The sequence below is a fragment of the Nyctibius grandis genome, chromosome 1 (assembly GCF_013368605.1).
Source record: "Nyctibius grandis isolate bNycGra1 chromosome 1, bNycGra1.pri, whole genome shotgun sequence".
NCBI lineage: Eukaryota > Metazoa > Chordata > Aves > Nyctibiiformes > Nyctibiidae > Nyctibius > Nyctibius grandis.
Window position 1 is genome coordinate 45,165,187 of NC_090658.1, and position 17,937 is coordinate 45,183,123.

The window sequence follows — 17,937 nt, forward strand, 5'->3', positions numbered from 1 at the left end:
GCAGAAAATAACATAATTATAGGAATCACCTGAACTACAGAAGAGCACGGTTAAGTTGTTTGAAAAATCTATGAAATCGACAGAGCTCTTTTTTAAATGCCATAAGACTTTCAAAAGGTTGGCCTTAATTGCTAAAGTTTTCATGAGCAAGTGCAGGTCTGCAGGTACATTAATGGAAGGCAGCTGATCATTTGGCTGTATGTCACTGTATCCTTTTCTGGGATGCTATTTTGTACATTAAGTTTTTCTACTTTAGCTCTCCAGAATCAGAAGACACTTTTTAAAAAATAACATGGAGGAGTAGGGTGAATTTCAGCCTGGTCAAAGCCTGAGTTCCCCTTTGAAAGAAGGAAAGATGAAACACATCTAAATAGTTATTAACTTGGATATTTAACCAAGCCAGACCCTTCTCTAATAGAAATCAGCATACTGTCATGGGACTCAGTGGAGCTGTGCCAGTTAGGGTCAAGTGCTGACTGGACCCATCACATTTAATATAGAGAACTTCATGAAATACTGAAAATGCTAGGTGAAAATTTGTTTGATTATTAAAAATAAGTTAAGCAGAAACACTTTATAGTGGGTTAATACCATTTTAAAAAAAATATCAAGGTTAATAAAAAATAAATCAAATCCTCAGGGTTTGAATCAATATGTTCTTGCCTGATGACAGACAAATATTTAAGGTGGCTCTGGCAAAAAGAGGCAAATAGCAGCAGAACGTGTACCATTCATGTCAGTACATTCTGGTGCATGTAATTTTGGGTTATCTAGAGACGGCACATTAAAAGATGCAATAAAGTAAACATAAATTTAAATAATAACAGCTATGTCTCATTTAGTGTCTGCAGATCACTAACCATTAACAAAATAAAAAAGTAGATATGATGTGGCTCTTGCGTTGAGCAGGTTGCCCAGAGAAGCTGCGGATGCCCCCTCCCTGGCACTGTTCAAGGCCAGGTTGGATGGGGCTTTGAGCAACCTGGTCTAGTGGAAAGGTGTCCCTGTCCGTGGCAGGGGGATGGAACTAGATGATCTTTAAGGTCCCTTCCAACACAAACCATTCTATTATTCCATGATCCTACGACTAGAGACCTTCCTCCCCAGGTCCCCAGCAGCCAGAATTACTCAATGTTTCTATGACCTGATGTTCAGGATATCATGGTGAGATGGTCTAACAACAGCACGATTTGTTATATGGTGAAAATACCAGACACCATTACAGAGCTGTAGCTTCATCTTTATTCTAGGTACTATTAAGAGGTACTGAAAGTAGAGGTGCAATTCTCGCTATTTTTCTAGTGTGCTATTTAATAGGAGAGCTTTTCATAGCTGAGGAATTATCTTTCTGTACTTGGAAATCTCTATGTACTACAGCTGAAAGTATAATAAGCCAGACTAGTGAAGAAAGCTCTAGTTTCAGTGCAGAAAAAGCAGGATACAATTTTCAGTTGGCCTGGCTAGCCTCTACAATAGATACACTGAAGAGAATTAAGTTAAAAACCCCCAGTATTTTGGTGAAGCAAAACATTTTTTAGATCCAATGCAAGGGCAAATGCCAGATAACATAGAGGAACAAAGTCCTCCTGTAGCGAGTGGACCTGGGCTCACATCATTCAAGGGCGCCTCGTGTTAGCAATGTACTACACAAAGGTTAATACTGCCCTGTCACTGAAGGGACATTCATGATGACTTGAGATCCCTGGGATTTAACATTTGCGCCTGCTGAAAGAGATGGGGGATGCCATCCTTCATGTAAGGCTTCCAGAGGCCCATGCCCCCTGGGGGAGTCTGAACGTTTCACTGAGGCAGCGGAAGGTTTTCAAAGATACGAGGGAAACGTTGCAGCAGTCTCTAAGTGCTTGTGAAATAAGCAGCTTCAGCAAATGAGTAAATAGCCCCCCAGCCCCAAAGAGAAGGAAAATGATTTACAAATTAACAAACCATGAGCAACCAACACCAGCTCCATGTGGGGAAGTGCTGAGTCAGAGACAGGAGGAACAGGGAACAGATGAGGCGGCTATAGTGGACTTGGTTAGTGTAGGCTTGCTGAAGACAAGAGACCCAAATAAAGCCATAAAGTAAATGAGTCTCTCTCCTATAAATTCACTGAGTTTTAGCCCTGACCCCAAGGACTGAGAAACAGACCAACAGGAGGGTTGTTTCTTTTCTACAACTAGGCTGAAGAGAAGCAGTCTTCACTAACTGCCACCCAAAGCAGGCGAGTAAGGTGACAAAACCAGATTTTGTTTGTTTCCTCCATTTTGGATTGGATTCTCTGGTGGAAAGCTACCATTTGGAAAGGTGTTTTAACAGTGGAAAACACAGAAATGGTTGTATGTGGGTGTGCGAGTATATATATGAACCTGTCTGCCCAGCAGCTCATATCTTACCATTGTTTCCCTCCAAAAAACCCTATGGATGTTCGCAGACAACATTATGTAGCTGCTTGACAGGGTTTTTCAATTTATGATGCCCTGTTCATTCATCTATGTTGCTGTCAACCTTCACGTTTGCCTATTTCTCCCCTTTTACCACCTATAGCTTTGACTAACAAGCAAGGGTGGCAGCTCCTGCAGACCAGACTGAACAGGATCTTCAGCCAGGTACTTGTGTATTTATATGAGGCTGCTTTTTCATACAAACACAAACAATCCTGGGAAATCTGGACACAGTCCATAACCACTAGGCAGCTGGACAAAAAGGTTTTTTCCACTTCTGTAGTACTGCCAGCCTCCAACACTTCTCACTGTATCATCTGTCTTTATTGAGAGCTGTTAATTATAGCTACGAAGTCTGTTGCCATACAGGCACTTTCTTTTTTTAAAGCAGCTTTAAAGGTAGCTGCCCTCAAGATATTTTGACACAGATCTGGGCTGAAAAAAAAATGCAGAATTCCTTATCACTCCTTCCTGAGTTTTGTTGTTGTTTTTATTGCTGTTGTAAACAACATGGGAGAACCTGTCTAGGATAGTCCCCGTTCAGTGAGTTTGTGCACTGAGTGTCAATGTACTTGATATGACAACCAAGGTAAAACACTTTCTGCAAAAAGACCAGTGGTGAACTCTGTCTTTTTCCATGTTATGATGATTGGAAAAACAGCATACTCATGCTCACCTCAGCTTTCTGCTTCTGTCCCCACACAGCAAACATGATCACATACTCTTTTTCCTGGTCCCATTTTTCCTTTTCCAGACATAAAATGCAGTTACTTTTCTGTTTGTGTGTGCAGGTCATGCCTGGAGGCAGGGAAGGGAGGAGGTGGCCCCTGAGGTCCCTTCAGCCCAGCCTGCTTTGCTTCCACAGTCGCAGTCTGTGCAGAGAGATCAGCATGGGTATGATCAGTATAGGTGGATTTGCTCTTGAGGTCTACTGAGAAAAGCCCTAGCAGCATGGAAGCTTGGCAGCTTGTTTTACTAACCAGAGGAAGAGACAGTTAATGAAATGCAGTTTAAGTACTCAACCAAAGATCTTTCAGTGCTTCAAGACACAACATTTTTTTTTTCAAGCAAAGGCCATTACATAAACACATTGTTTCATAGCACATGCCCTGTCTTCAGGTAACAAGAACAATTATTTCTCCTTCTAGTCTTTGCCTCAAGCACTGTTACCTCATAAGAGGCATATAATGTAATTATTTTAGAGCATCTGTCCAAGCCACAGCAGAGAAGACAAAAGTAATGGAACAAGAAGACAAAATTATAGGACACCACTTAATTCAATCATCCTTGGAATGATTTTGCAAACCAGGCTCAAGATTAAAGAACATGTGTTTCTCCTGATCAGGCAGTACCCAATTTTTCCCGATTAGCATTCCACAAAGGTCCAAAAGCCCAGAACAGGTGATCCTCAACAGATGAAGGATCTTCAGATTAAGGGAAAGCTTTTCACCAGGCATGAACGTTAAGCTCTTTTCAGAACATCATGGTCTGAAATACAAACACAATCTCCAAGTATAAAATGTGAGGCTAAATTAGAAAGGATTGGTTTCCTAAAGAAGGAACCAAGATCGTTTTCTCACAGAAGCGAAGACATGAGCTCTCACAGGCAGTGTTAGCTACCTGAATAGAAGGAGTTAGCAAACTAGTCAAACAGAAGTTTAAAGAAATTATCTTAAAGGTGTTTTCAGGAGATGTAAAAGCTGGGGTAGGTTTAGAAAAGGGAGGTAAGCATATAAATGCCACCTTATGTTCCTGAGACCCACATGCAGGCTTCGCATTGCAAGAGCTACCTCCAGAGAAGTTAGGACTTGGGCATTAATGTTGGGGCGTTCTGCCAGCCACTCACATCATCAGTCCCATGTAAGTACTAAGCTCCCATACCATGCATTTGAGGAACAGAAAAACTACCACCTTTAACATGGGTCTGGGAGCAGTTTTTTAAGCTTTTCAATGGAAAACATGAAAAGGGGTGTCTCCTCAAGTCTAGTTAGGCACCTAACTCTGGGATGGTGGAGGGCTCCCCTTAACAGCTAAAGTTTGTCAAACAGACTTTTTCTTTGTCCTCAGCCTTTCCTGCTGTTTACCTTATGTGTCTCCTCCCTGCTGCCTCATGTTTGTGTCTCCTCTGCAGGTGTTCGCTCTCCCCATGCATTTTAGGAGGAAACTGGTCGTTTAGCTCCAAGCCAGCAGTGCTCGAATATGCAGTGTGGCACTGAGGAGCCAGTTGTGGTAAATTTCCTTGCTAATCTAACCCTGGTACTGTTTTCAGTGTGTAGAAAAGACTTACATGAACAGGAAGATACTCTAGAAATACTCTGGAGCTGGAGGACTACTGATTTTCTCAAAAACAGGCAGCCTGTAGAGCAGATTTTTGACAGCTGGCTAAGAAATTTTTGTTTTGAAATTTTCAGGAGCCACAACAAGCAAGAAACCGTGACATTAATCTTTAATCACCTAAGAAAACAAGTCTCCCAAAGAAGCAGCTAAAATGAGGACTTACGTGATAATCTGGCAATAATGCAGCATAGCTGTATTAGGTCAAGACAGCAGCAAGGAGCCACCTCCAGAACTCCTGTGGGATGACGCACCCCTAGCCCACGTCCCATGGGGACACATGGCATTTTCAAAAAGGAAGGAGACACCAGCTACCATACGTTTCATCAGGAAGAGGTAATTACTTAACTTTGAGAAACAGAAGTTAACAACAGAACAACATCATCACCCTGTGCTCTGTGGCTGGGCTTCAGCTGAGCTAACCCCAAATGAATGCTCCATGCCTGAACTTGACTCTGTATGCAGAGGAGGTTGTACATCCAACAGACGCCCACCAGCACTGCCCCTGCCACAAACACCACGTTGTTCCAGCAGAAGGCTTTACTACTACTGCTACTTGCTAATAGTACTATTTGGCCTTGTCTTCAGCTAGAAACCCTAAAAGAAAAGTGCAGATTCAGTGAAAACAGCATGAGAAGTGATACCATGGCCCATCAATAACACATCACCAACAACACTTCAGACACCTGCAGGAGAGACATGGATGTCCATGATAAACCTCTTGTATGATATCCACATCTCCTTTTAATTAATCGCTTTGATACCAAGCACAAAGGGAATCCCTGACAGGCTGCTGTAGAGATCAAACTGATTTAATTTGGAGTTACTCCTGGCTTGTATCTGTCTAACTTGGGTAAGAATCAGATGCTCTGTCTTTGAATTTCAAGGCCTCTTTTTGTTCTTTGTTTTCTTTTCCCCAACAAGCTAATGGGAACTTGAATTGTAAAGTGGTTTTATTTTGAGGAACACAAAGTAAATAGGTATTCTTTTAAGGTTAATGTACTGAATTGGACAAATAGAGTTTATAAACTGAAGTTTTTTGAAAGAAAACATGCTTCATTGGGTGACATTTGCTAAAAACACTTGCATTCATCATGTCTTGATCCCTTTGTAGCTTATTTATGACTCTGTTAATGCTGTCTGCTCTGGTGGTGAAGCTCCCACCTAAGTAGTAACATAAATCAGTAGGATGCCAAAAGTCAACCACACTGCAACATTTTAATGCTGCTGGGTAAGAGAGACTCAAGAACAGAAAATGCTGAAAATCAATAGTAAAAAAGCATCTAGTCACACCAAATCAGGCTCTGACCTTCTTCCCCCTTTGAGTTTCATTGTGGCCAGGCGGTTGGTTACCAGCATGGCATGGCTGGGTTCTCTGCCTGCTGCAGAAGAGGAGGGCAGTGCCAACGGTGCAGTCAGTGGCACTTTAGTATGAGTCAGGATCAAACTAATGGACCCAGTTCCTGGAATTACTGGGGATGCTATGCTAGTGCCTTGTCTCCTCCATGCTAGCAGAAATACATGTGAGATTTAGAAACTGGCCCACATTCTCCTGGACATCATGTGAAGCTATGACACTGATCATTTCTGGCCACTGAAGAGCTAAGTCTCGATTCTGAGCCCATATGCAAATAAATCAAAAGTGACTCTTGTGAAGTTAATATGCTGGTAAATCAGAGTAAGTGAGATCTACTAGATTAGTCCTCTACCATTGTTGCCCCCTATATTTTGGTTCTGTTTCAAAGAAATAACTATGCTCTGGTGTTACCCGCAACTTTTTTCTTTCTTTTCAGAGAAAGATCTCCAAACTCTGAAAGATTAGTGGCAGCTAATTTGGGGGCAGTATAGAGACAAAACTCTGATTCAGTGGAAAAGAACATGTTAAAACATGTTCAAATGTGGCTGTCTATCAGTGCAGGTACGTGCGACATGTTTTCATTCATCCAACACATCAGCTCTCGTCAAGGTTATGAAAAAGATTTAGTTTTAGCTTCTGGTGTTTTCTTTAGCCCTAATGCTTTATGAAATAAAAATCAAGATCTAAATGATAAATAAATACATAAATAATCATGCAAACCATTCTGGAAAGTCCTGCCTTTTCCTTCTCAAAAAATCATTAGATAAGAACATACCATCAAGATAAACAAGCTTTCTGAGGTATTCTCCTGCTAATATGTGAACACAATCCTCTGTTATTCCCCCATTCAGCATACACGGAGTGAATCTTTATAAAAGGTGTGTTTTGTCCTGCCTAGAGATACACAAAGCTAAGCAATATCTTGCAGAGATTTTAATTTAATCTTTCATGTAGCCAGGGAGCTTTAAGCTCTAGTGCTTTTAATTTATGTTACCTCATAAATTAATAATGTAGGTTTGACGGAGGGTAGCTCATCAGATTAAATGTGTCATTTTATAACGCAGTTTGGAAGCAAAAAGTACGAAGCCAAAATGAAGTAGTCTTAAATGATGCATTAGGCGCATAAACCATTACATGTGTTATACTTCTGGACTGGACACTGGTTGAAATGAATGACAATTTAGTTACCGTAATTTTATTTTAAGCTAGTGAGCACTTGCACAAGAAGTAAGGGAGTGGTGCTGACCCTGGCATGCTCCTCTGTGGCCTGCCAGAGCTCTCTGCGTCACTCCCCACGCACATGGTCCCATGCCAAGGGTGAGTGGCACCCCTGGTAGAGAGTGTGGGACAAGTTCTCCCTCAGCGGTCTACATTTGGGCACAGCTCTGGCATCTGATGGAGCTGCAGAGCGAGCCTCGAGCAGTTTGGACATGAATGCATGAGTTTTGGTTTGCTTTGAAGAGTGACCTGTGCTGAAGACACAACTGATGATAGTCTGCTTCGGCTTAAATAGAAAGTATGGGTCAATCAGAATTTCTTAATGCTTTAATTTATGGCCTAATACTCAGAAGCTTATAAAGAAACTGAATAAACTTTCTTTTAAATTTAATGTGCTACTATAAAATTTTGGTGCCAAATTTATTACAATTATATGTGCTAGAAAATGAGAGAAAAAAATCTGTGCAGCTTAAAATTGGCTTGTGTCCACGACAGGTGTGTTCTTCTGTGAAAGTGCAAAACTTACAAGTTCATATATATACAGCATAGTGTGTGTATATATATATATATATGTACTGGTATAATACAATAGGAATTTAAAACCATAATAAACCATATAATCGGTATAGGAGAGACTATATATCTCTTCACTGTTCCTACATTTTATGATCCCTCTTTTGTACATTTTTTCCTAATGGTTGCTGTTCCTTACAGGCTCTTTAGCTGCATGGGGAGGTACCCCAAAGCACGCCTGCTGGCTCAGGCCCCGCAAAGCTGCCCACTGAGGACAGGGCGGTGTGAAGGCACTGCCTGTGCCGCAGTGAGGGGAGGCTGAGCTGCCCAGCCCTGCTGAGGAGGGGGCAGCTGCACAGGGGTCCTTGGGGAGCTTTGCTGCCAAAAAAATTAGGTGCCTGTGGATTTTAGCAACCTGCGTAAGCAAGATCTGAGAGTCTCTTCCTTTACTACCTCACTGCTAAGGTGACTTAGATGTCATATTTCCACCTTCTCCCACTACCACCTTTCATTTACCTCACTGTAAATTCCTGCCAGAGAGCTTAGATAGTATATAAGATACAAGCAAAGACGATGGATAAAAGAAGCAGCAAGTGATTAAGCAAGTTGCTTGTTAGTTCCAGGTCAGAATTGTCTTATTTTAACTACCCAGAAGCCCATGCAATGCCTCCCTAACATGTCCAACTGTGCCTGGAGTGCAAGCTTTCCTGAAGATGGTAATGCCTCATATAGAGCTGCAAAGTCCCTGTAGATGTCTCTCTCTATATATGCATATATATAAAATATGCAACAAGGGGAAATAATTAAGAGGGGATGCTGGAACTCAACACTTCGGTTTTCAGCTATACATGTGTGTGACATCTCAGCCATAATGGAGCAGGCAGATGAACAGTAATTCTTTTTATAGTCATTCTTGGTGCAGGACCACTGAAAGGTCTCAATGTAGATAGTGGACATGCTGAAGCAGACACTGCATAAACACATGGTAAGGGACAGTCCTCCCTCTGAAGGGTTGTCTCATCCAAATGAACAGAGGGTACAAGGAAATCAGAGGTCTGTAGCGACTTGCTCAAAACCACAAAACAAATCTGCAGCAAAGCTAGGAACCAAAGCCATATCTCCAAATGTCCAAGTCTGCCCTGACACCAAGAAAAAAGCTCTGTAAATTAACCCTGTTCAGTCTGCTAATTAGACACACAAATGCACATTCTTTACTAAGCCTGCTGCAAGCTTACTTGTAATGATGTCCCCCTGCATTCCAAACAGGCTGCGGGGCTTGCACCCGCTCTTTGATTCAGCCATCATTTAATTAAATAGAAGACATAAAACTACCAACCATATAAATTAACTGCAGCAACAGAGAGTATAATGCTCTGGTTTTAACCCCAGGGATCTGGCGAACCACAACTGCTCACCCCAGAATTCAGCAGTATTTAAAGCATTATCTGAGAGCAGCTGGAAAGGAAAATACTTGAAAAACAAAGAAAAGAAAAGGTAGTTGTTTTGGGCTATCATTTGTTATTGTTTTTAGATATACTGTTGCTTTCTCTGACCTTCATACTTCTCACCTCTGAAGCAACCATGTTTGCTGTGGAGTAAACAACAAATACAAACTGAAGACTGAAGTGCAGGAAACATGGCATCTTATGAAAATGCCTTTAAAACTTCTGGGATACTGCTCTAGGACCTGCAGTGAACAGTGATCCTTTATCTGCAGCTCCCGAATGATTTAGAAGATGAAGAAACTGTAATGATGGCTAAACAGCAAAATTTCAGCATTTATAATCTTAATCCTAGTCATCTGAGGTAAAGCATTTCCCAAGTACCCTGGTTTCTTAGATTTTTTCCTGTCGTAAGTTTCCACCTCATGCTGCACAGCTGGAAGCCGCAAAATGTGTACTTCTTACTGTTTACTTTCTGAGCTACTTCATGAAAAGGCTGTGAGCCCCACTGTGTAACAGAAGGGGAAAACGTTGTTCACATCCTTCCACATATCGGGGAAGCTCTCTGACATGAGACATCTTGATGGCTGAGTCATTCCATCTGTCCCAGACACCTCTCAGGCCAAAACGAGAGGAGATGAAGGAGCGCTCACCAAGAGGCTGTCCTTCAAGCAGCCAGAGAATCCTCAGTCCCTCACAGAGGACGGGCACTCAGGGTTTTCCATAAGCACTTCAGGCTTTGTGCGTTTGGCTTGCTGTAAAGACAAGGTGTGCTGAAGACAAAGTGCTGCCTTTGGTTATGATTGTGCTTCCTCCCGGAAATAAACACAACAGCGTGAGTTTAACTGGGATCAGAGCTTGGCCTTTGATGTCAGGGGCATAATGCCAGGAAAATACTGCAATATTTTTTACTTGGCTATTCAATGCACTAAACTAGCCCCGCGTTTGGAAAAGAAAAGCTTACTTAGCTTACTCACAGGTTGCCATAAAAGTTAGCTGTGGGTAGAGGAAGAAGATACTAATACAAAAAAGATGTTCGCGGAGGTTTGAACAGAAAACTCCTGAGAAGTAATTGCAGAAAATGCGGACTTTCATTACATGACTTGTATGTATTGGGAATAAACCTGGATTTCTTACTGTTGGAGTGAAATCATATTAAGAATAATAACATACCACCTAGCACAGAACACAGAATGAATACAGAACATCCTTTAACAAACCTGGAGAGGAAAGCAAATGCAAGTTTGATTTAACTGACTGATCTGAATAAAATGTCTGCTAGAGGTGGAGCAGCATGCAAGAGCCATGAGAAAAAAAGCAAGCTCCCATACCTGTATCTTTGCTTTGGAGACTGCTTTTCAGCTGACTTAAAAACGTGTCCAAGATAATACAAAGGAAAGAATAAAAAGTTCCAGTTTGTTGCAAACCACGTTAGAGTAAAGGGTGCGTCAAATTTCTTAAAGGTCAGTTTTGCTAGCTGGGTTGAACCTGACCAGGAGGAGCAGACACCCAGGACCACGGCCACACCCCAGAAAATCTTCTTGAGTTGCGTCATGGAGCATTTCCAGCAACAGCGGGTCACTCTTCCACCGCCTTCCGCCCCGGCTTGCATCTGTGCTTCGGCTGGGGCTGGAGACTCCCGGGCGCGCTCATCCCCTGGGAAGAAGAAAACACAAGGCTTACTAAGGAAATCCAGCCCGCACTTTAGTTTTCAAATCCTAGGCCCTTCTGAAGTCACATGGAGCTTTGCCAGTAAAAAAAACCCAGCAGATCTTGCCACAAAATGTCCTTCGTTTTTAGATCACTGCAAAGCCTCTGGTTCAACTGAGGCATAATTACAGTGCAAATAATAATTATCACCTCCAGATTTAGGAGCCACTGCATAAAATGGAAATGAAAATTACATGTTGCTTTGATGTACGTAGAAAGGCTTAACACACCACTTAAACTGATGCTGTTAGGATGCGTAAATGAATGAAAAATACAGCATTCAGTTTAACAAGGCAGCAAAGGGGATTATATCAACACTTGGAATTATTATTGTCTTGGAAAATGCAGAACTGGGGAGCTTATGGAATATGGTGTTTCTTAAAGGAGAGAGGGTACAATGTATTTAATGCTGCAGTTAAGCATGATCACTGCAGTGTAAGTAGCACGATTAATACTGAGCTTGGATCACCAAGTATTTCAGTGATTCCTAGCAGAACAGCTCTCCTGAGCTGGCAGATGGCAAAAATTAGACCAACCCACAGGCTGCCCTGAAGACCATTTCAGACTAGGCCACCCTAACTTTTTTTAGCTCAAGTCCTGCACCAAATGAGACTGGACTGGAACTTTGCCCCAGTACAAGTGAGCCTAGCATGCTGCTGGAAATTTCTCTCCTAAAAACCCTTGCCCCTTACACCCTTAAACATGAATTATTATAGCCCTGCTATCATACCACTATCAACAGATACTGTATTGAGCCTGTGAATGAATGAGCAAAGTGAGGTGAGGTGGCTCAGTTCCTACAGAGATCAAAATGTGTTGGCAGACCTCAGCAGCAGGCCACTGCCTTTAGGGCTTTCACCTGCCTTTCTTAAATTCACCCCATTCAACATTCACTAAAGCCATCAGTCACCCACATGCAACACTCAGCAGTGATTTCTGTTAAAGGCTGACTTCACTTCAGTTGGCCCATTCACTTGAAGGAGGATGTAATAGTAATCCATGTTGAAAGCCAGGAACCTACAACTTCAAAAGTGTCCAGAGGTCACTGCATGCATTGAAAGGTGAAAAGAGAAATATGAGTACAGCCAGGACAATGAAAGACTGTATTATTGCCCAACATTTATGTATGTTCAAGGCAGACTAAGAGATCCACACACAGAAAATCCTTCCTTATCCTGATGAGAATCAGTATTTGGAATGGAAAATCTCTTAAAACCTCTTATTTCAGGTTAACCTAAATTTGTATTTACATGAGCTAATACATTATTAAAGAAAAGGTTTATTCCAATTGAGAGAACTATTTAATTATTTCTTTACAGATAAGAAATGCATGATCTGAGCTAAGAGTACCATTAGTTTGCCTAGGAAAGCTGTATTTTGTAATGGGATGAACTGTGGCCTCTGATACCCCGAAATCTAAAAAGAGTGTACAGCAGTAAAGGTATAAACAGCTAGTCTTTTTGAGTGTCTTTAAGAGAGATACGGATGTTGCTGATCTCTCCACTTATTTCAGTTTCCAAGAGAAGATCGTGTGGGCAGCTTTCCACATAGCAGGAGATGCACCAGCAGGCCAATGAATTATCCAAAGTTAACGTGGCTTTGTATTAAACACGTAATGAAAGGTTACAAGCTACCTGCTCAATGTCAGAAGAAGCTAGAACTGAAAAAGGCTGCCTGTGAACCTTCAGCTCATTCAAAATAATTTTAATACATTTTCTTTGTAAAACGTTGTTTGTAACTAATGCTTCTTGTCTCATTCACTGCACAGGCCTGTCAGGGTTCAGTATACTGAACAATGGTACATTCATTTCTTTTAACTTCACCATGTAATGGGCAGCTGCCAGTGCTCTGCTGTCCACCACACAAGTCTCCCAATGATCACTGAATTCTTCATTTCCTCTCAAGCTTTTCTACTGAGTGTTGTCGCTGTAACACCAAACACTTCACACACCCTAATGAACTTCAGCATCCTTCCCATGGACCAAGGGGAGAGCTGGGCACAGAAAAAACGAATCCAGGCAGCGAGGGTGCCAAGTGAGAGCTTAGGAGGGGTTTGTGCCACTGTGTCAATGCAAGGAAGAGCCTCCCTCCACTCCCAGTTTGCATCTCTGAAACTACTTGGAGAGATAGGCAAAAATGTTCCTCCTTCTAGAAGACAGCAAGCAGGGTACCTGCTGTCCATGTCTTCTCTGCAGTTATTCCCCTGGGAAGCAGGAAACCAGGATTTAAACCCCTCCTGCTGAAGATATTCAATACTAGGGAACATGCCTTAAGCCCCTAGGGTATATGATATCCCAAGATGAGTAGGTGATCTGAATCACAACACTGAAGCTGTGTTATTTTTTCTAAAAAAAGAACTGATCACTGAGACAGTAAGATAACATGCCTGGCCCTCCGGCCCAGTAGTCTTGGCAATCACTGAAAAGGAGGGAAATCACAACTATACCATCTGATCCACCAGACAATCAACATAAAATAATGCAGTGTTTGGTGGACACCCCACAACAGACACTAGTGAGGATCTTCTCCCCACCAAGGGCTGAAGCCACCCAACCCTGCTCCCTGTTGCACTGTGCACACATGCATTGAGTTAGCAGCTCATTTGGACAGCTTGCATGAATATCACTGCCTTTTAACTCAATTCCACAGCAATTACTCCCTATGAAATAAAGCTAAACTTTACTGATGTTTTCTCTGCTCCATAGGCAAAATGACTTGTCCAGGTACATTTAATTTTGTGTCAAATATTCCAACAGAAACATTTACTTTCAGCAAAAGACAATATTGTGTGTATCAGTTCTAAAGTGATCTTGCAGCTCGATGCTTACATTTCTAGGGGTGCTCATTCTTTGGATGCATTTACATGCTGGATGGAGTAAAAACTTATCCGAGGCGTGATGGGTTTCAAGATGATAGGCCCCGCATTTTGGGGTAAAAATCACTGACCCGGTGATTAGCAGTTACAAGTTGAGACTTCTTTTAACTATCGGTCAGTGAAAATGGATCATGCCCTCATGATTTCCTGTGCTGCCAGAGGGCTAGATGCCAAATGGGCACAGCCTCTTCCAGTCCTGGAGGATACCTGGGATGTAACCTGCCCCAAGCCAGACGCCTTCGTTTAGCCCGCACCCAGGGCTAAACTGTAGCAGTTTTTCTCTCACGCAACGTCCCTTACCCAAATGAGGAAGGGAATTGGGAAAAGAAGAGGGAGACTCGTAGGATGAAGTTAACCAAATTTAACAAAATGAAGAAATCAATATAAATGACAACACAAAACAGACAAAAGTATACTTATCTGCAGATCACTGGCAAGTTGCTCCAGCAATGAAGAAAAAAGGGGCAGAAAAAAACCTCTCCCTGCCAAACCCTCTCTTTTATAGTGAGCTTGATGTCAATGATATAGAATACACCTGTGGTCCAGCCAGGGTCAGCTGCCCTGGATTTAACTGCTGAGGGCCTTGATCACCATGGCTGGCCACAAACTGAAACCAAATCCCAGCGAAACCAGGACACCAGATTGTCTTTGGAAATGGCGGACACTACAGATGATAAACACCCATGTGGTCCCATTCTCCCGTTTACCGTATGGGAGACTTGCCTGCTGGCTGGCATGCATAACACCCAGAGCTGTACCTTTCCCTGCCTAGTCCCTGTGTCCCCATGGGGACAGTTTTTGCCACCCAAGTCACAGGTACACAGATGGGGTGACATCAAACCCACACATGGATGAGAAGCTCCTCACTCCTTCTAACACTGCTGAAGGGCCAGCTGGCAACAGAATGCACACAAATTTAAAGATGGCAAAATGGCTTTTCAGAATGGATGAGGCAGGATGCTGAAGAATTTTATTTCTGGACATCCTCCTCCAGACTTTTAATGGGTTTCTTTCTCTACTCCTTGCAGCAGACTGCTCTGTATGCTACTGTATCCCCAAATGAGTAAATCAAGATGCTGAGATAGAGGAAAAATGCCTGTCTTGCTTTCACTAAATTTGGCTTTTCATTCTCTGTTTTGTACATTCATTTTCCTGTTTCATAAATCCCAACTGGAACCACTCTTCCTCTCTCCCATGGCATTCAGAAGCAATGGAAGGAAATCACCTCCAATGCTACTGCCAATGCCATTACCCACAGGGATCCCCAACCCCATAAAGCAGCCATCCTTCTGTTTCCTCCATTATGGGTGAGACCCCTCTCAGCTGACTTCAGATACCTGTGGTAGGGACATCTAAACCTGAGCTACTCCATGCTCCTGGCTGAGGCCATGGAGAAAAACAGGCACTAGAAGGCACTACACACCCCACATAAGGTAGATGCCTTAGAGGATGTGCCCTTTCTTACTGACTACAGATGCTTGCACTGGGTTAGAGTGCACCCCAGCAGAGGTAACACCTTTAAATAGCCTGTCTAGATCACTTCAAAAGTGCTTTAAGGCTTAAGACTCCCGTGCACAGCTAGCCAGTTAAAGGCTTACCATAGGACCACACTGTACCTCACTGTATATGTTAAAAATATGATACTGATAAAAACCAAGGGTAGCCTTCATCTTCTCAGTATGAGACATCTGCTGTGTGGACTTGTATATCTGAGACAGTCATTTACACTTTCTGCATAGTTAGTAGACAGAAAAAAGATATTTCCATAGCACGATTTATCTCCTCCTGAAGTAGACGATTAAAACAAGCCAGATGAATCACCCTCTCCAAGTGCTTGTTTCTCTTCCCCAGCTCTAAACAGTCTGGGGCGACAAGCTCAGAAGTAGGTGTCTCTAGAGTAGGTGTCTGAAGCTGGGTGAGATGAGTCCCACCTCTCCACTGCTGCTGTCAGGAACAGAGAGTAAAGCCACCGCAGACAGCACTGGTAGGCTCAGAGCTGGGCCCTGCCACACAAACATATTTAGCTGTCACCAATGAACTGCTTTAGCTGTTGCCACCTAGTCAGCAAATGAGTGAAAGACGTATTACAGAAGTGCTGGGTGCCCTCGCCAACCCTTTGGAGGCAGAAAGTGACCCTCACAGATTAAGGTCCTGCCTATTAGGGACTGAAACATGTGCCTAACGATAATGCACAACTCTGCCATCTTCCCCAGGCTATGAATGTGCTTCAACGTAAGCATATTCTTAAACAGCTCTTTAAGTCAGGCTTCTGGAAAAAATTCTGAGAAAAGGAAGAATCCTCACAGGTCTCTGTGACAATTACAAATGAGCCATCCTCAAGGCATTTCCATTTTGACAGCCTCTCAAACGTTTTGTAGCTGTTTGGGCATTGCACAGAACAAGTTTGTAAAGCTTGCAAAAATATTATATGCTTATCATAATACGGGAGAAGGAGCTGAGGCGAGTTCTGTAAGACAGTGCCTGACCCTCAGAGTGGTTAGAGCTCTACAAACCCGTGACATGCAATGGGATTGGAGCTGGACACTAAACAAGGTATATTCTCACAACCTTGAATGCTGTGTGACTTTCTCTTCACCCAGTAATTACTACACAGAGAGATCAGTGGGAGACCATTAGTTCCAACACAATTACTTACCCGTTACAAACATACCTAAGAACACACAGGATGACTTCTGGTGGTGGTTTTCTGGACACACAATACTGTTTGCCTCACTAGCAGACTCCCAAATTCCTCAAAGTGTTTTTATCCCATTCCTGTCTACCACACTAGCTATGCATTATTTAGCTGACCAGGATTTTTGAGCTGTATCATCATTCTGTGAAGAGAAGATAAAATGCCAAACTCACAAAGTGATTTATGTCTCTAATTGCCACTGTAGTTGTCTCTGAAATGTTGATATTTATTCAGATATGTTGCCCAGGCATTTTCTTCACAGCAGGTCAGGTTAAAGAGTGAGGTCTTAGGGACTCATCTGTCCCCTGGCAGATCACCCAGTAGCTAGTGCAGCTTTCTCATGCCATTGTCATTGATGACCTCTCCTTTCATAGGTCATCCTGATAGCTGGTTTTAAGGAACTGTTATATTTCATTTCGGAAGCCAGTAATCTCCATGTATCAACCTTTCCAAAGGCCTACAGCTCTGCTGCACGGAACAGTAATGAGAGCATGCACAGCCTAATTTCTGCATCAAGGGACACTCCCTCCTCCTCCAAATTAGCTTTAGCTTTGCCAAGGCTGCTTGCACCAGCTGTACCCTCCTCCCAACCCCACTAGAGCTCCTCATATGTCAAAGAATCTGTTATGGGCATGCCTAAACATCATGACTCCTAAGCAGCTTTGTGCCTCTCTTACACCCAGACCCTGTCAGGATTCAAAAACACATTTGAGAGTTTCCATCTCTCATTTTAAGAGCAATCTCCAAGAAATATTTCCATTCTGTATTTGAAGTAGTCATTGGAACAAGGCCTAGAGCCTCACTTTTTCTCCTCTGGGCAAATTACCTCCTCACTTCATGCTTTCCCAATAAATCAGGCTGTTTTCTATTCTAAGCAGACCAGCTTTGCTGATACCTGGGTCCCCCTGGCCTTGGAGGGTCTGTGGATTAGGGCACCCTCTTGCGCAGATGGGATCCCTGCTCCTTCTAGCACAGGGGTTGGGAGGCTGCTCTATGCACTGAGCTACTGAAGAGGAGCACACACTCCACCTCCACTTTTTGAAGGACAGGGTTCAGCCACTCAGCTGCCAACTCAACTCTGAAACACAGCGGTAAGTGCTACCGAGAGTGAGCAATAGTGAGGAACAGGCATCCTAGCATGGCGTAAAGCACAGGGCTCTGCTCAGTGTTACCTGCTGGGCAAGCGAGGTGATTCATCCTGCAGCCCCACTGTCATCCTTTGATGGGGGTCAACAGGCACATTGATAAAGGAAATGCAGTTTCTCTTTCTAGGTTTTTAAGAGGCTTCTCACAAAATCCCATTCCAAAGAGTGCTTACTGAAAACAAGCAACCAGGGAAGGTGCTGGAATGG

At 42.8% G+C, this 17,937-nt stretch overlaps 1 protein-coding gene across 2 annotated transcripts in view; it reads right to left on the bottom strand.

The window, feature by feature from the left end:
- SLC35F3 (solute carrier family 35 member F3) overlaps positions 1-17,937 on the bottom strand; it is a 186,439-nt gene that overhangs the window by 39,671 nt on the left and 128,831 nt on the right. For both annotated transcript variants that reach the window (XM_068403519.1, XM_068403529.1), the window contains one exon: positions 10,637-10,961. In XM_068403519.1, coding sequence (XP_068259620.1) covers positions 10,637-10,961 — 325 coding nt within the window. The remainder of the gene's footprint in view (positions 1-10,636; positions 10,962-17,937) is intronic.